This window comes from Cynoglossus semilaevis, chromosome 2 (assembly GCF_000523025.1).
Source record: "Cynoglossus semilaevis isolate Cse_v1.0 chromosome 2, Cse_v1.0, whole genome shotgun sequence".
In the NCBI taxonomy this organism is placed as follows: domain Eukaryota; kingdom Metazoa; phylum Chordata; class Actinopteri; order Pleuronectiformes; family Cynoglossidae; genus Cynoglossus; species Cynoglossus semilaevis.
The window spans coordinates 17,987,837-18,007,341 of NC_024308.1; the positions used below are offsets into that span (position 1 = coordinate 17,987,837).

General features: G+C 37.7%; 3 protein-coding genes across 5 annotated transcripts in view; 1 reads left to right on the forward strand and 2 right to left on the reverse strand.

Annotated features, from left to right (window-relative positions):
* Nucleotides 1-9,867, reverse strand: part of gatad2ab (GATA zinc finger domain containing 2Ab) — a 15,947-nt gene extending 6,080 nt beyond the window's left edge. For both annotated transcript variants that reach the window (XM_025066321.1, XM_017040665.2), the window contains exons 1-2: nucleotides 9,712-9,867; nucleotides 2,441-2,746 (exon numbers count right to left, since the gene is read on the reverse strand). In XM_025066321.1, the coding sequence (XP_024922089.1) occupies nucleotides 2,441-2,733 (293 nt within the window). In that variant the 5' untranslated portion in view covers nucleotides 2,734-2,746; nucleotides 9,712-9,867. The remainder of the gene's footprint in view (nucleotides 1-2,440; nucleotides 2,747-9,711) is intronic.
* The window catches only part of LOC103399996 (methyl-CpG-binding domain protein 3-like), an 844,757-nt gene that overhangs the window by 75,651 nt on the left and 749,601 nt on the right, over nucleotides 1-19,505 (forward strand). The window lies entirely within an intron of this gene.
* On the reverse strand, nucleotides 10,813-19,258 carry LOC103376778 (MAU2 chromatid cohesion factor homolog). Of its 2 annotated transcripts, XM_008307289.3 has the most exons (19): nucleotides 18,971-19,258; nucleotides 18,602-18,685; nucleotides 18,332-18,427; nucleotides 17,763-17,857; nucleotides 17,412-17,439; nucleotides 17,109-17,264; nucleotides 16,831-16,977; nucleotides 15,878-15,968; nucleotides 15,639-15,742; nucleotides 15,399-15,476; nucleotides 15,053-15,118; nucleotides 14,882-14,965; nucleotides 14,268-14,317; nucleotides 14,108-14,185; nucleotides 13,908-14,019; nucleotides 13,578-13,668; nucleotides 12,158-12,285; nucleotides 11,972-12,075; nucleotides 10,813-11,813 (listed from the first exon to the last, which is right to left on the reverse strand). In XM_008307289.3, the coding sequence occupies exons 1-18, from the start codon at nucleotides 19,202-19,204 to the stop codon at nucleotides 12,001-12,003; spliced, it is 1,797 nt and encodes a 598-aa protein (XP_008305511.1). In that variant the 5' UTR covers nucleotides 19,205-19,258; the 3' UTR covers nucleotides 10,813-11,813; nucleotides 11,972-12,000. The 2 variants fall into 2 exon arrangements, with proteins under 2 accessions (XP_008305511.1, XP_008305510.1); XM_008307288.3 differs by having other exon boundaries at nucleotides 10,813-12,075.

Consider the following 19,505-nt stretch of genomic DNA (forward strand, 5'->3'; position numbering starts at 1 on the left):
TTCTCCTCCCTCCCAGCTGCCAACACCAAAGTCACAAGCTGAGAAGAACAGAGGTCCGCCGGAGACAGTGGAGCGAGTGACAACGAGGGGGAGGGGAATATATGGCCAGGAGCCAACCTATTGTGTACACACTCACTCACTCACTCAGTCACTACTTCATCCACCCCTCCCCCAATCTTACTTATTCATCTTTTATACTCCCTCTGACTCACTTCTTCACAACCTTCTCTCTGCTGTGTCCTGACTACAAACATGCCCCACTGCTACCATCGATAGCAGACAACAGCTGTCAAACAGAAGCAGCACACATGGTTCAACAAGGTCAGATATGTATGACAGTGTGTGTATATATACATGTATATATTTATATTGGGCAAAACTCAATAATAGTTAAATAACTTCAAGAGCTAAACCTAGCCCCACAAAACACCAACAAACCACAATAACATAATATACATAGACTGATACTTGGAAAATAGTCATAAACTATAAGATAAAAAAACAAACACTCAACAGGTCTGTAAAGACAACATTTCTGCTACACCTTGCCTAACAGAAAACTATGAGAATGGAAACTGCAACATTCTGATGAGCTTATGCTGTTTACACATGCAACCCAACACACAACAGCTTTGTGATAAAAGACCCAGCGACTCGGCATACCTCAGTTTCCTTAATTTATGGCTTGATAAGCCCCCCCCCCCCCCATCCCCAATGTATGACATCATGAAGTTTGCAATCAAAGAACAGTTCTGATCATTTTTCTGTGTTGCTTGTTGTGTTTAAAATGTAAGCAGGATCCTAGAGAGTTTTCATTTCTTCATAAAAGTATGGTAATGAGTAAGCATCAAAATATGACAAGGGTTTAGCCGGGGCCAAAGGTGAAGCTTGAGCAAGCTTATCTTAAAAAAAAAGAAAAAAAAAAAGAGAGAGAGATGCACTCAACACATCCAGTTGATTTGCTGAATCACCTCTACTCCTTAGGTTACGTGTCCTCACACTGTTGTGTTTATTAAACATTCTAACAACCACGTCATATGACATTAGACATTTCTGTGTGGTCATGTGACGCACCCACCACCCTTCTGGCCCCTCCTTTCACCAAATGCTCTTTCCAACGTAGCAACCATAGCAACGGCCAGTTTAAACCAGTTTGTGACACGTAGCCTTCATTTTGTATGAAGTGTGAAGCACAGTTCAGGTGCTGTGGGAGAAAATGGAGCCCAGGCCCAAAGAGCTTCAACTTTTTAAATTGAGGTCAGCCTGCTGACAAACCACAGTGTGACTTCCTGTATGACTCCTGTCAGACCAATTTCTGGTAAATGTAGAAAGAGACTGTGACAGATAGCTGTACTTGGTGCTGAGTAGGAAAACCTTTATTTTTCATGCAGTGTGAAAATCTGCAAAACTATGCACACACACAAGGAGAATGTTCAGACTATCAGTTACAACTGCAAATCAAACTAATGATCTTTTTGTATAAGGCAAAAACATCAGCTCATCTTCCACACAGTGTTTTTTTGTGGACTAGGTGTATTTACTTTCTCTGCAAAGAAAAGCCACGGCCTTGAACATTTCTACCCATGGCCTTTTTCTGATTTACAAATCCTTATATAATGTAAAGATTGAGACCAAACGCACAACACATATGAATTATTCGTAATATTAAGCAAATTAAACGATACAGAAAACATGCAGGCGCTGCAGGATTATGCATAAGACAACAGAAATGTGTCATCAAACTACAGATTAAAAATAAACAGGAATGTACTGGCACAAATATACAATAATTTGAAAACTACAGCTGACTAAAAATAACCTTTTAAGCCCACAATTGTCCCATTTAAGCAGGTAAAAAGGGCCTATTAAAGAGTGTAGGACTGCAATTCACTAAACACTCTCATAAACTATTAATAAACTCTTTTGCTATTTTGTGTACAGAAAGGTCTCATGGTGTGGTGCACTCACCCCGTCCTCTCAGATACAGTTTCTGCCTACTCATTAAGTAGCAGTTGGGAAAACAAAGATGTTTTATAATATGCCAAAATCTGGAAATGTTCTTCCTTTTCACCTGCTTTATGAAATTGAAAAGCTGGTGGTGATAATAACACCCTACAATGCATCTTGTTACCAAAGTATGTCTAACACTCAAATGAGTCACTAAAGATCGATATTAATTGCATAAAAGTAATATGGTATATCCTATTTAAGTCGTGTGTGCATTCTAAAAAGGAGAAAGGCAGAGATAATGAGAAAGAGGGAAAGGTGGACTGTAAGGAAAGGAGAACAGGAGGTAGGAAAAAAAAAAGAAGTATAAATAAAAATGCCAGTGTAAAGGACACTCCCTTTCATAGCAAAATATGTCCGTCATCAGCAAAAGCAGTGTACACCCAAGAAAGTTTTTAAATTGTCAACAAACCAAATCTGTTCCGGATCATACCTTTTGGATGTGCTCATATCAACAGGCTCATCTCTTGTCTGCACCTCCACCTTGATGGTGGCTTTGACTTCCCCAGACTTCAGGATGCTGGCTGCCACCTTGGCAGCCTGTTCACTCTTCAACTTGACACCTTCAGCTCCAGATCCCACCAGGGCCAGAGCAGCTCCAGGTGCATCTCCTTCAATTTTAACTCTTTTGCTGTCCATGTCCTCGGGTGAACCAGTCAGACCTGAATGGTCCCTCTCCAGAGCCCGTTTTTGGCTGCGTGTTTGACGGACTGCCTCCTCCGACATGGCTGCCCTCAGCCTGAGGAGAAGATACAAACGGTTACAAACTGCTAGACCATGTTTTTTGCTTAAACTGATAAATCACATTTTTTAACATAAACTACACACATATTTCATATGTTATACAGTGATCACAGTGGGTTCATACGTGGCATGTCAGATTTGTGAGAAGTCAAAGAGCTGTTGAAAACTGATTAGGGAGTCAGAACAGACCTATTCATTCTTCCAGTAGAGTTATAACATATATAGCACTGACATGCACACTGGGGTGAACTGATTCGTTCCTTGAAAACAGTGGTCACTTCTATTAAATTATTGCCGCAAAATTTCTAAATATATAGAGGAAGAGAAAAAAAAGCACTTAGCACTGCAACTTTTGTGGTGCTACAGGGAGAGCCTATTTAATAAAAAACATGCATGAGAAGCACTTTAGATAAAATGTAGGGAATTAAAGCTTTATTTAACACTTTTAACTAACAGAATCCTCTTAGGTTGGTTATATAACGTGCATTAACATCATTTTTGCTGTAAAGGACCCCATTTGATCAGGATCAGAGAAATGTGTACCTATCTCTATTCTGCTATGATGTGTTTACTACAGTGAGGCGTTTAATAAGGATCCATTTCAAATCATAATCAAAACCCTCTATTTCCTGAACTATTAATGGAACATTGTAGGACTCTACTACAGACAACAGACATTTCCTTTTGAAAATCGAAATGTTAGCCTGTGCAACTGTAAGACATCAAAACACACCATATTCTCTTTAAAATGCTACTGAAATGCCAAAAGAAAAGTCAATGGATGACAGCAGCAAGGGAAATGTGATCTCTGCTTGTTCATCCTTGGAGATTTAAAAGTAGGAGACCTCATTTTCCTATAATAATAACACGGCCTTCCTTTGGTTGATTCACATATCCGTCTGTAACAACAGCGGGAAAGGAACATTTGCTTAGCAAGAAATAATACATATAATATGCACCAAAAACAACAACACAGGTGTAACAAGCACGTACGTTTAAGAATTTTTCTTATCAATTACATCATGTCAAGCGTATCAGTGACAAGTCCAGCAATGCAATGAACAACTCACTTGACTTGGATCAAGCCAGCTAACAATGGATTAATACAGCCAAATAAAACAAAGAGATAAAATGCTAGTAACTGTTCTTATTTAAGACCCGTGTCTAAAGATTTAATTAATAAAACTGATAGAAATCTTGCTGTCAGCATCACCAAGTAGTGAATATCTTAGCTAAGATGTATGACACAATGTCATTAAAATTAACCTCACTGCTTCATAATCTATTCTATTTCGTATAAACACATCTCTAGAGGTCTTTAGGGAACAAATGCCTCTAAAAGCTGGATTAGCAGTAGGGACCAGCTCAGGTGGTAGCACAGCTACAGAGGCTAGAAAGGATAAAGAGCACATGTGGTTGGTTGAGCCATAGTTTAGCTGTACTAATGTGAAGAAAAAAAAAACTCTTCCTTGTATTTCTGTCTCTCACTTACTCACTTTCTGCCCTTTCCTCCACCTCTCCCTGGTACACACTCTTCCTGGTGTTTTCCTCCCTGTACTCTTGTTGTTCTGGGAATGGCCAGCTGACAAGTGAGACTGTGTGTGCGTGCGCATGAGTGTGTGAGTGCTTGTGCATGCATGAGTGTGTGTGCTCGTGTCTCTAGCGGTTGGATCCTGACTACCAAGGGTTAAGCCCCTGCCATTTTAACGCCACTGACAGATCAGACCATTAGGGTGTTACCTAACAAAATGGAAGCCTTTAACTCTGGATCTGCCAGACTCTTTGTGTGTGTGTGTGTGTGTGTGTGTGTGTGTGTGTGTGTGTGCGCGTGTGCGTCTGCCTGTGGATTGCAGAGTGAGAGACACACAGTAGTTGCAGATGTACGAGCGAATGTCTCCACCTGGGTTATCTCTAAGCAACATGCCAATGACAACATTAGTCAGTCAGGTAAGACTAGGTAAGGCAAAGCTGTAGTTCATGGGCACAAACAAACACATCTTATAATGACTCAAAAATTATGGCTGTATTCTTTGACGTTCAAGTTCGGAGATCAGATGTATAGGTAACTAGAGCTTCTTTTTTTTTTTTTAAATCGACATCAGGAAAGGTAGATAAAATATAAATTAAATAAAAAAATGAATTCATTTTATTATTATTGATACAATAAAAACAGGAGCAGTCAGCTGGCTCCTACACTAGAGATGACTATGAAGCATAGTCTTTTCTAACATTTAATACTGCGATTTTTAACAGCTCACAACATGAAAGAAAATCAACCACACTTTTCAATTCTGCACACAAATAAAAGTTGACTGCAGGCCAAAAGGTCTGTAACACACCCCTAAAGATAGCTTGTTATGCCACCCTCTTTAATCAGAAAATAGGCAACTGATCTATTATTAAACAATGCACTATTCACTTGAATTTTTGACAGATATTCACATAAATGCACATCTATTGAAAAAAGACATTAGCGAAAAACAACCTTTTGGCTCACATAAAAATAGGAAAAAGGTAGAAGGTCTAAACTATCACTTTGAAAGGCTCTAATCTCAAATCACTGACAACATTACTAGTAGCTATAATAAAAAAGCCAAATGTTTAAAACAACCATTGACAGGAATCTCTAATTGCAGTCAGATTGCCTCCAAATGCCAACCTCACAGTTTTGCAGAATAAAATCTTGTACCAAAGAAACAAACAATAGTGCCAGAACACACGCAGCTATCAAATTACATTTCTCAGAAATGGTTGGCACAGGAAGTGACCAGAGCAAAAGGTGTTATGGGAGAAAAAATGTAAGGCTGTAAGTAAGTGTCGAATTTCCTGAAATGATTGGAGAATACTACCAAATTCTTTACACTGGTCACCAGCACAGTATTCTAGTTAGAGCCGGTAGTCAGAAATTTCATAAACTTGATGAAACATTGTGTTAGGGGATCCATCCTTTTTAAGGAACATCAAAGTTCTATCAAGGTTTATCAAATGCTGCTGAGATAATAAATATATCTGACAATAGATGGATATAATGGATCAGACTATGGTTGTTGGAGAGGAAGAAGTCAGGCAAGAAGAGGAGAGGAAGACCCCAGAGAAGATTAGTGAATGACATGAAAGAAGACATGAAGATAGTTGGTGTCAAAGCAGCAGATTGGGTGAGATGGAGGCACATGATCTGCTTTGGCAAAAGAGTTAAAAAAAACAAACAATCACTGCACAATAAGTGCATTTATGTTACTATCTTTCAATTGCCTCCACTTAATCCAGTTGAGGCTGAAGAGAGGTGTATGCCCAAACAGAGCTGAGATTTTACTACTGCTCCAGCTCTAAGGTCAATGTACTTACTGTCATGCCATCAGTTGGCCATCAACTTAAAAACAATAATAAGGTATCAATGGTCAACGATGATCAGGTATCAATGTAAAGCTAGTGTAAAATATGCTTTACTGCTAAGCAGCATGTCTTGTATATTTTAAGCAAAGTTATTCCACTTGCATATTTGTTTAAATATACTTATTTGCATTGTACAGTATTATCGTTAACAGTTTCACTATTACCCAGCAATTATGTTTCAGCTGTTCAAACATTATAGCCAATTAGTTTATCATTTTTAGATGTCCGATTTTCTTTGAGTATTTATTTTTTAATTCACACAATAATTATAATATTCAAAAGGATATATAAGCAATCATTAAATCAAAAATACAACACTAATGTCATGTAAAGTCCACATTTCTGGTCCAAAAACAGCCTTTAGGCTGGTCATTACCAACAGTCCTCTGTTGATAAATAATTTAAACAATGCTTTCTATAAAAACTCTGCAAAGGAGGTTGCTTTATCTTCAGATTCATGAACAGTTTATTCATATTATGTTATTATTAAGTTAATTAAGTTATTATTCAGTGATGAATTATAAGTCAAATTCTGTAAATTGTCAATGATCAAACTAAATTGACAGGAATGTTACAATAACAAAAATAATTATTTTAAGTGTTCTTTCCTTGAATTATAACTCAAAAATAAAAAGGGTGTCAGCGTCAGAAAATGATCAACTATTCTTGTGTTTGGTGCCTAATATTAGTTGTTCAAGTCAATAAGAAGTACAACAGGGTAAACAAGAAATATTTCCATCAAACGCTGGAGGGTTACACTCCCCCAGCTCCAGAATTGCCTGAGGCTTTTGGGTGGGTCCCCGTGACCAGTATGATTACTCCTGTCCTCTGGCATGGAAGACAGAACATTGTTTAAACTGTCACATGAAAGGCCGTTTACAGCAGACAAAACATGTCTAAATAAAAATGTCTGTAATCACAAAACTTTCCAGAAGTTCCAGAAACATCAATAAAAGAGGAAAAACAACAAAAGATATTCTGCAGTGCAAAATGTATCTTTTCATGACAATCAAAAGTTAGAGTTGAATTTTGAATGGCTCCAGGACTACAGATGACACGTTAATAAATTAACTCTGTGGTTTGAAAACGCTACTACTGTGAGTGATGTGTCCATCCTGAAACTTTTTCTGATCACATGACATTTTATCACAACATAAGTTATCATCTGATCAAAACAAAATGTCATATATCTTATTTATATTATTCACTGTACAGAGGGTACAAAATACAGGTGTATTTATCACCTCAGCGGAAAACCTTTCTTTTCAATAAAACCTGATTTTGACCTTGAACATTAGAATCTAATTTTAGTTTTATAAATGAAAATCCATGATATTACAAATAGATAACCTTTGGATGACAACTTGTACTGCGTAGTGGTAATTCTATTGGCAGGCCATCTCTGTTTACTATTCCTTTTAAATAGCGACATAGCAGTTGCCGCCGTGCAAATATCCACAAAGCAGTTGTTAGTTTTACAACTACAAGGCTGCAGAAATGATCCCATTTTAAAGTAGGTTCACTTACAGATGATCTTCTCCTTGCCAGTGGAAACACACCAGCAATTGGCTGCTTAACAAACCTTTTAGATGAAGTGTCCACTAAAGTTTTAATGTTTCAGTGGCCAGTCTCCCCTTGTATGTTCTGTATATTTACTTTGCTAGTGATCATATATAGCAGATTGGGGTTGTTTTATTAAATTTTCTTCTTTTTTTTTCCTGCAGTGAAAATCACAAAATAAGTAAATAAAACAAATAGTTGTTTTCTCCTCCATAAACTCTGTAACAGATTTTTTTTACATCAGTCTCTATAAACTCCAACAAATACTTCTTATACTTGTATACTTACTTATACTTATAATATATAACAAAAAAACAGTAGTGTGAAGAGTGTACCAATGACTTAATGATGGGTGGAACTCAGATGGTGCTCAGGCATAAATTATTTACAATAACTGGACAAAGCTAAAGAGTTTAGCATTTTGAAATAGCACAAGAAAATGTATCAACATCTTGAAAGGTGTAGACATAGTACAGCACGATGTCGGAGCTCCAATTCCTGTCAGACTTCTCAGTCACATCTGAGCATAGTTTTTTATAGGGTTCTTGGACAAACAGACAAAAGGTCAAACACAACATGCTTAGTGACCTGTTACCAAGATTGTCAATTGTCTGTCTGATCAGACTCGTGCTCAGCAGATGTTGACATCCTAACACTTCTGTTCAGCCCTAAACCCTTACAGTATCAAATTCAACATTGTTTTTAAGTGTACACTCCAAAGGACACATCTAATTAGTAACAGCTTGATGTGCATCGTTGCATCTACCTAAACAAATCTCCGAGGGCCAGATATCAGACAAACAATATATCACATGATTAATATCAAAGGAGTGCCCTTAGATGGCTGAGTGAGTTCGACGAATATTATCGAAACACCAGTTACAGACATTACATATATGTATACATGGAAGTAAGACAAATCAAATACATGGGTTTCAGTTTGAAATCATACACGACGATGGTTCAAAAACAAAGAAACCATTTATCTGTTTGGTGATAGACGTGGGTGATAGATACCAATCTAGACACACACTCCGGCGGAGGCACAACCGTCCACCATTACGGCACCATAAAACAGGCTTTACACGGTTGAGCTAATCTGACAAAGTTCTGAGATCAGTGGCTCACAAAGACAGCATAATAACTCTGCACGTTTAAAATGAGAAATGAGCCAGAAATTAAACGTTAGAAATACTGACTGGTGTGGTCACTAACTTTAGTGAACTAACGCTGCCGAGATAATTGCTACATATTATGAACCAAGCCATCAACAACAACAGGCTATCACATGCTAACGTTAACTTGGCTTTGCCAACAACAACCTGTCCATCTGTCCGGGTACAAACACAGTGGCTAACTAAAGCGACTTCACACATAATCGTATTATTCTTTAAACTTTCAACAATCAAGTAATAGCCTCTTGACACTGGGCAGTTTATTAGCGCGTTATGAAGAGTAATATTGAGCTTTGATCTGAGTGTACGTCCAAATAGCGATACAAGACAGACAATGAAACTGAGATCGTTTACATGAGCCCCCAGCGTGCTATGTTAGCCGGCTAACGCTAACTCTCTGGACAGTCGTCTGGTCGAACAGACAGTCGCTGAATTTATTCACAATGACCAAGCTTAAATGGCATACAAAAATAACAATTTCTAAAAACTTAACTCACTGCATCCACAACAAATAAATGTAACTTACAATTTACCAGAACAACATTGCACCCATATAAAACTTGGTTGTTAGTTTTAAAAACAAACGACTTTTTTTCATTTGGTTTGTTTCTAGCAGTTCATGTTTCAGTGGGTCTTAGTGCGACGCAGTGACACACGCGCGCGCACACACACACAAACTGTTACCTTACACATTAGCTCAGATGCTAGTTAGCCTAACTTACGTTAGCCGTGCTAACACCAAAGAGAAACTTTATAGCTTTGTAACAAATTAAATTAAAAATAGAATAAAACACTGCACGAGTGAATATGATGATGGGATACGCAAACTTACAAAGTCTAGGAGGAGCTTAAGCGAGTCCCCGTGATTTTCAGATGTTTGACGCTGGCTACGGTGTAAAAAAATCCCGGGGATCCCCTCTCTTCTGTCCGCTGCCACTCCGGCTGCCAGATAATGTAATGAGCCACCACAGGCGGCGTCATGCTGCGTTCATACACACCTCGGAAATAATAAGTTTACAAATGAAACCAAAACAAAAAAAGTAACAAATATATATATAATATTATAAACACAAGCAGGGCATTAGGCATTGATTTTAATGTTATGTACGACAGTCTATTTTTTATTTTGTATCTTATTCTGCATTGTTTTGAATTTCATCTTTGTTTCCCTTTATGCATACATCTTTTTTTTAACAAAGATGTGTGTTCAAAAACAAAGATGTAATGACGTGGTAAATAATCTTAAATAAGTTAAAATAAGGAGGTTTAAAGTTATATGCAGGTAATAGCTTAAGTCATTTATCAAGGTCACCACTGTTACAGGAATGAAACCCAACATATTTGTTTTATTTGTAATTTTACTAATCCACACAATAAGTCACAAAATAACTTATTAAATGCTTTTGTGTACATGTTGGGAATGTATCCGTCTTCCTCATGGCCAGTGGTCTATCATGAGAAGGTAAACTAAAGCAGCAACAGGAGAGTTCCTCTTAAGTAAACATGACAGTTGTTCTGATACTTTGGCTAAAGATTGTATCACTTGCCTGCAGGCACATAGGAAAACAGGATATGAATAACATGTCTTGTTACACATCCATGTACGACAAAAAGCTAACATAAAACTAATCCAGTATGTAGTCACTATAGCTTTTTTCTAAATTTAGTGGATGTTAGGTTAAATCCTTGATAATTCAATAAAATAATTGATAACCACCTGATGTCAAATTGGGCTGTTAACATTTGAAATATTCAATAACTCTAAGCTAATGTTAAAATTGGACATGTTTTTAGTAATCACCAACTATTTCTAATTTCCTTTAATAACTGAATATCCCTTAGACTCTTGTATTCATTTATTTAATGCACACAAGCTAAGTGCTGATTTCACAAACTTACTCCTAAGTGACAACAAAAAGGCCAGGGAGATCCGTTCATTACAAAATCAATCAAAGTTTATTTGGAAAGAAAAATAGTGAACAATGTAAGCATTAAAAACATAGGCATTGGATAAAATGTGGCAAGTATTCAAAGCCCTCTGTGTCCTCACAGTGTGCCTTAAATACCAAGCATTTAGACTTCTACACAGAAAAGCTAAAAAATACATCCTCACAATCTCCTAAACCAACGCCAAACGTTGATGCTGATGCTGTACAATAAACGTTTAACAAGTGGTGAATCTTTACATACGGTACAGAAATGATTTAGTGTAACTAATTGGGACAGACTTGAAAAAATAAAAATAAATTCATTTTGAATATTTGAAGATTAACCATTAACCAAAATTTTAAGAATGGTTTTATAAAATTAACACATCAAAAGGCATTTTATACATATAATGGAACTTCAAAAAATACAGTAGTTAAATGTGTATTTTTTAATGTATAAGGTATTCCTAATATCAACCAAATAATATAAAACCCTGATGTTAAATACTGTTAATTTACAAACCCATCACTGGTACTGTCTGGCCTAGGAGAGGAACTGCACAGAGCTGATTATGTGCTGTCCGAAAACGATGCAAACGGCTAAATGTTTAGCTGATTTCCGGTGCTTAGAAAATATACCACGGGACACCTCCATTTTATAACATTTTGTACAAAAATTACCTACCAAGATTTTCTTGTTAGAAACCCTGCTCAGAAATAGTGTACATGGGTCCTCTTCAGTAACACCTATGCATGAAAAGAGAAACAACATCCATACAAAAAGGCAAGATGTAAAATATTTACCAACAGTTATAAAAATATCAACATGAATAAATTATTTTTTTCTACATTTCTTTACTGCCGTGCCTAGCTATCATCATATTTCCAGTATGTGAAAAAGGAAATCTAAAATGTAGCGAAGGCCACTCCACAACATCAGATGGAAAGAAGCCCCTTCTCATGTCACTGCTTGTCATTCGCTACTTTAATCAAGAAGAAAACAGACCTGCAGTTAAAAAAAAAAAAAAAACAATAAAAAAATATCCAAGTCATTAGAGGTTAAATACATTGGTTTTACAGTTTCAAATGTCAAGTGAAATAATTAAACCTTAAAATCTGATCATATTTTACACATTAGATTTTTTTTTTCTTGCGATAATGTACCAGCTACTGGGATGCTTTCTAGAAAGTTCTCATAGCAGGCTTGCGAGGCTGGTGGTGGGGCCATTCTGAGCTTGGATCTGGACAGGAGGAGGGCCATCAGTCCACTGGAAAACAAAAGAAGTGTCATTTCAGCACTAAAGTGCACAGAGAGCTAATGTCTAAAACGTGTTTGTCTGATGAACGTACACTAATGAGGTTATGCTCAGGGAGGCTGCAAGCAGCAATGTGGTCCTGTAGCAACTGCTGGGAGAAGTTTTGGTGCATCTGGGCTGCTTCGTGGGCATCTATATTGTTCCCGAGGGCCTTGTTCAGATCTGCAAAACAAAAAAACAAAACAACAACACATTGTCAAACTCTGCACTCTGTGTTTTCAAGCAACAGTAACCAACTTGTTCTTAAGATGCAAAATTTAAAATAGAAGCTTTTTTTATCAGACGTGTCTGCGTCTACATAAAACAAGGCTCCTTTCTCAAAGATTAGGAAAATAGATAATACATGTTGACTTGTAGGGGAAACATGAGCAGAAACCAAGTGTGATTGGTCGCTGGATGGTCTAATAGGAGCCTGGACACGTAGCATTGGGAGTGTGTAACTTGATATGAAGTGACTCAGACTGCCTTAATCAGGAACAGGAAGTTCAAGAGCAATGCTGAAGTCATGTACTTGAAATATGCAATATGTCTTATATCTGCTTTTATCATACTCTGTGTCCTGTCATGCTACGATGACAGGACACTTCTCAAAAGTTGCCTAATGTGATTTGTCAGTGAGTTGTATTCAAATATTACAGCATAAGTACAGACAGACAGGCAAAACAACTGCATAACAGTTTAGATCAGAGGTCTTCCTCTAGGGGTGCTGGTGAGCTACTGCAGAGAAAAACATTTTTCAAAAATTACTCAGTACTCACTGTGACTGAGGTTAACTCCTCAGTCACAAATTTCAAAATAATGTGCTTGGCGACTGGAATGAGTTTCTAAATGAAAATGGGTTACTGTGGAGCTAACTGTACGGCAAACAAAGCTTGTGCAATTATTGTGCATAATCTGTGTTTACCCACTGAGCAGTTTAACCCAAACAAGCATTAAACTAACGTAAGTTGTCCAGATGTTAGTTGTAAAACTAATTACTCTTCAGGGTTAGCTCGCAGCAGGTTGTTAACATAGCATTACACAACCTGAAACAGCTCAGCTAATGCTACGCCTAAAAAAACAAAACAAACAAAAACGCTGTTGTTCTGTTGTTTGCATCCTGGGACTCGGCATGTTTGCCTGGATGACAGTGTTGTAACTGTCAGATTAGGTTTGTCTGTCTGAATGTCCTTGTTGTGGCTGCAGGTACACTTACTGTCATATACATTACAAATAACAAGCGTACAGCTTTCTTGGCTGAATGTAAAGAACTTCTAAGCTAACAACAAGTGGGCTACAGTTTGTGAGTGATGTTGCTATCGCCTGAAATCATCTGAAAATACAGCATGTGAGCTGACCAGTCAGGCTGAAAAACCGGTTTATCCTGATCACTGACCGGTCGATCGGTACATCTCTAACACACACGTCTGTTAATAACTTGTACAGCTCAGCATTGAAAAAAAAAAAAGACAGACCTTTCAACAGTGCTGAAGACCAGAGTTGAACAGACATGTCAGGGATCTTGCTGGCCAGTTGCATGGCAGGCACAACCATGTTGTTGCTTTCCTTTAACAGAGAACACAGAAGCATCACATAAATTTTACATAGAGTTTGTTCAGTGTGACTCGTTCACTTCTGATGCGACAGACTTTACATTACTAGAATTTTATTTTTAGATTTTTAACATTATGAGAAAATTTGTTTTTGATGACAGAAAACAATGTCGGTGCACAAAAATATATCAGTTTCAAGTATGCAGGTGCCACGGAGGTCTAAAGTCACTGCTGTGTGACATTTGATCTTACTCTGTGGTTTCCAAGTACATAGAAGATGTGGCCTAGTAAAACCAGAGAGCAGGCAGTCAGTCTGTTCAGATCCTCAGCATTTGACATCTTCAGTGTTTCCCTTAGAAAACGTCTGTAACAAAAGATAAGACAGATGAATGTCAACACTCAGTGGACCTTTAACTGGGGTTTGCACAAATAGACTTAGAATTTTGTCTTACTTGGCTTCATTGTAGCGCCCCTGGAAGAAAGACAAGAGACCCCTGATGTAGAAGGCTGCAGCACGTAGGCAGTGGGAGCTGAGTAAAAAGCACAAATATTATGTGTTGAAGTTCCAAAACATAAACATGTTCAGGTTGGTGTGAACCATGAGCTGCTTACCTGACTGGGAAATTATGGTCTGGGTTTATTCTCTCTAACAGACTGTACAGCTAGAAAACAGGAAAAATACAATGATGTTTAAAAACAATTGTAAATAAAACAAGTTTTCCTTATGGCATAAAACACATAGGGATGTTTTCTGTGCAGAGTAAAAATGGTATTCAAAGTGTTGTGGCTGCCCTCTGGTGGACAAATTACGTAACAGTAACATGGGGCGACAACTGACATTATAGTTTACAGCCTGCTCTACGCCATGGGTGCACAACAAGTGGATCGCAATCTAGCAGTAAATCGAGTGCTGGTAGATCATAAAAATTTAAGACAAGGAAAATTAAAATATAATTCTGTAGTGTATAGTAGTGACCATATACTGTAAGAACGGAACTATATTGTGCCATATGCCAGCTAGAGGAATTTAATAAATACCCAAACATATAATGCATATATACTCATAAAGTATGTTCAGTTGACACGAGTACATATAAATTTCACATATTCAATGTAGGTAGATCACGCTGGCCAGGTCAGTTGAATAGTAGCACACGAGGTAAAAAAGGGCAGACACCCCTGTCCTACGCAATGAATACACAACTTCCTAATATTTCTCAACAAACCTCTTGGTGTCTGTTTCCTTCCCTTATGTAGACACTGGCCAGGTTGGTGACGATGTATGTCCACAATTCCTGATGTGTGGTGAGCTGAACACAAAAACAGATTGAATGTAAACACAAGCGTAAAACTTGGAAGGACTTTCTGAGAACCAGCCAAAACCACCATATACTCACCCGTAAGGCTGTGGTAAACTGGGCCTCTGCGTTATCCATACAGTTCACTGAGATACAGTACAAACCCTGGGAGATAAAGAGAAGTCAAACACAGTTTTAAAATGTTCATTTAGTGAGGTTTTCATCACTTGTACAACAGATTTACAAAGTTATTACCTACTAAAGTTAATTCTCTTTTTAAAATGTATGCAATTGACATGTCAGTTCAGACCAAATTGAATTCAATAAAAGTAGATTATCATTATTTCGAAAACAGACATGTTTTTTAAATAATAATAATCCACGTGAAACAGTGGCTTTACAGGTAATTGAGTATAAAGGAGAGGGTTGGATGAAAAACACTCACTAAAAGCGTATGGAGCTGAGCGGCATGGTTGGTGAATAACCTGGGGGACTGTTGGCACAGCTGACAGACCTGTGAAATCTGTATGGATAAAAACTCAAGAGCTCATTTTCACACACAAACTCATTCACTCAACTGTATTGCTTTTCTGAGTGGTTCTGATTTCTGTTACACTGACGTCTTTTTGCACATTATCTGAAGATGAATACTTGTCAATGTTCTACAGAAAAAAGATTAATATACCTCCTGTAATGCAGTGGCCTTGTGGCCCGTGACAAGGCGGCACATGATGATGTGCTCCAGTAAGATGACTTGAAATGTAGAGAGGATGGGGCTGCAGTCCAACACTAAATTGTACAACAAAAAAGACAAAGTAAAAAACAGATGTACTTGAATGCTTAAAAAGTTAGTTCCTCTTTTTTTTTTCACTGACAAACACTGAGATTTAGACTTTTAAAATCACAGGAAATGTGGTTGCTCACTTTTAAGCTTCTCAAGTTGCATAAGAGCCTTATCTGTGTACTTTTGGGCTTTTTCCAGGTAGCCTGCCTGCATGGAGTGCATGACTGTCACCTGTAAAACAGCAATAATGAGTAAATCAACTATGCAATACCCAAGTAGGTACAAGTTAACAAAAACAAGTGTCTGGGTGTGGTGAACAACTTTTGACTTGAAGTGAAAAGCAGGTCTTTACGTGTATATAACTACCAGTCAGAACCATATAAATAAAAGACATCCATTTTTAACAGCACTGCTAATTACAGTCTATTTACAGCAGATTATGTGGTCAGCTGCTGTGATATCACTTTTTTCCATGTTTCCTAATGAACTAAGTACATATAAGTAAATGGTTAGTAAATTCGTACATGTATATTAAGATATGCACATAAAAGTATAGCAGTGATCATCATCTGCCAGCATGTGGGCCAAATCTGGCCAATTTCACCTGTTACTGGATTTAAAAGGTGAGGATCAAAGAGAAAAAATGCATTTTTATTTCATTTTATTTGTGTGTCCAGTTCCCAAGGTGTCTGTCCAAAAAACTTCAGCCCTCCAACAATTATAGTTAGTGACCCCTGCTGTATAGACAGTAAGATATTTAAAATGTAAATAGAACTACCACATTTGTAGTTAGGACACTATCACGTGTTGTGTTCGTTGTGACCTATATTAGGAACGTTTATTACTGGCAGTGCACTTTGCCACATGCAGACACTGTTCCGTTCTTGTTATGGTCAATAAAATGCCTTGTCACGTCCGACTGTACACGAGACCAGAGCAAAATCTTCTTTCATGTTGGAGACTTTGTACCCTTTACTGCGCAGTGGATGTTCTTTGTCCAGCGGCTCTTTTTTTTTATTTTCCCACAACCATGAGTAAAGGAAAAACAGTAATCAATAACCCAATGTAGTACCTGAAGAAAGAAGATACTCACCAAGTAGACAAGGACACACATGTGTTCCTTGGGCAGCCAGTGGAAAAGGTCAGCTGGGTTGGTGGGAAGAATTTCATCATCGTGGAGTGTGGAGATGGTCTGGATGCACTGCTGCAGCTGCTTCAAACATGGCTTCACACTTTTTACCTAGGGTTATATGAAAAAACAAATGTAATATGTGAAAGTAAATCCCTACAGTTTTTAAGAAAGCGTGCATAACAATGTTTAAAGAATGTCCATCTAATTTTTTTCAAATGATTCCGTGCTTGATTTCCTACCTGTCCAGCATCCAGGTAGTGTGTGACCTGTAGAACCAGGAAGAAAACCCTGAGAGACTCCTTTTGGATCGGGTTGCCCTGCCAGTTTTCCACAATAGTTCCACACAGTGTGAGAAGAGGATGCACCTCCCCGAGTTTCCTTTCCATCAGCAGCAACTAAAAGAAAACAAACAAAAAAAACACTTCCATTTATTACTGTTTCTCTTCTTATCACTTAGGTTATTGCCACCAACTTTGCAAGTATCTCTTTTTATTTTAAAGAATTCACGACATAACACAATAGGAATTTAAAAGAGGACTCACCATTCCTTTACTCAGGAGAAACAGTGCCCTAAAAAAGCAAGAAAAAATTAGGTTTTAAATTAGGCTTAAAATCCTCACATTCACCTCATTTCAATTAATACAACACAAACTAAACTAATAAAAATATTTAATTTTGAATGTTATGCTTCAAACAACACCCTAATACAGAACACATACACAACATTTTTTACATACACACATATCAATATCAATAAAAATGAATTTAAAAAATAGAGGACATGTCTTTAACTAAAAAGGAGCACCCAACTTTTCTTTGTACTTCTTTGGTTTGAGAGTAAAAACCAGTGCCCTACAGTGTAAGCAGTTTGACTGTCTTTATACAACCTTTACCTGGTATATTCTGAGCCCACCACTCGAGCGTACTCTGCTCCAACTCCCAGAAGGTCACACGCCGACACCAAGTCCTTCTCCAGTGTATGGAGTTGCTAAGGGAGCAATAAAAACAAATCATCAATTGGGGTTAATTCAACTTAAGGTCTACATACAATCAAAATCTAACAGCACAGTATGAGATGATAATAATCTTAGGGTAGAAACAGGATTATGCTTCAACAAATGCTGAATAAACACATTCTCACTAGTCAGTACAACCAAGAGTCTATAGGTTTTAGGATTTAAGTTTATCCAAATCACATGAACTTGCCTACATAAAGTTGTGATGCTTTTAGTAAGCCAAAAATATTTTACATTTTTCTTAGTTATTGCATAATCAACTGAATAACTCTTGATAAACCTGCAGTTCCAATAAACCCCAGTAATGTACATGCTTTGTTTATTCAGATTCAGGAGTTATTTAAATGTAGTTAGTTGCAAAATACACTTTTCACGATCACAGAGTAGTAACTGATATATTTTATCTGTGTAAACATGTCAGGGGATACAATGATGTTCACACGTACCGCCAGCTGGAACAACAGTCTGCAGTGCCAGTATGGTGTTTGTTGTGAAATCTGAATGGCTTTACGCAGGAGAGGTTTTGCAGAGTCAACCAAGTTCTGAAAAATGAATAATCAGATCTACATCAGATATTACCGTGTATTCTTTCTGTACAGCATTAGAAGTAACAAGTCGTGTCTACTTCTTCGGCACAACGATGCTTTAATTACACTGAGCCAAGCTAACAATAACAGACAGAAAATAATATATCTCCATTCATTTGCAAGCCTTACCTGTTGGCAGAACAGTTCGGATAAAATACTGGCAGCTTCAAATTTAACATCTTCAAACTGAGAGAGCTGCTGCGAAATATACCACTGCAAAGGGAAAGATATGTACAATGTTAGCGGTGTTTGGAGTATTTGTATACGATAAGTAATCCTTTAAAGAATCCTGGCTAACAGTGGTGAATGAAGAAGACGACACAATTGGGTTGATACTGAATTATATGCGCATCGTATTAACTTCATTTAAAAATAAACCTCTCCACACGAACAAATACTTAAGAGTTTCCACTGTTGCTGGTTTTCCGCTACGAGCGGCCTAACACCGTTCCCTTTTCCACTGCATCCCCGCTCTTTCCTACACACAGTGCCCCTCACCGCTTTCTCAAGGTGGCTGCGGGCCAGCTCGCTGTTCTTCGTGTGGTGGTAGAGAACCGAGCCGAGCTGTAGATGTGTCCGGGCCTCTATCTTCTGTGGAGGCTTAAATTGAAACACTGCCTGTAGGCAGTGCACACAGAGTCGTATTTTAGGCGGACTAGAGGTTCGGAAATGCTCTGCAAAACCGAGCAGGGCGAGATACCAGCGATCCGGGGCCTCAACGTTAGACGCCATTTTCTCCCACAACAACAACTTTTCAGCGGTAGAGCTAGATTCACGGGTTGCCAAATCAGGTTACCTAGAACCCCCCTGACATCAATCCCCAAAGCGTCTGAAACTGCAAATGATTACAATTTATTTGAATTAATCCCAAATGTGTATAAAATTAAGTATATATGATTTATTTATGTATGTATCTTTTTAACACAAAACTCACAGCGAAACACTTAAAGAAAAATATTGACGTAGCTGTCTTGTTGCAATTTGTGGTTCCAAACTCCAGTGCTCCAATACCATTGTCATGGTAACTTAACAG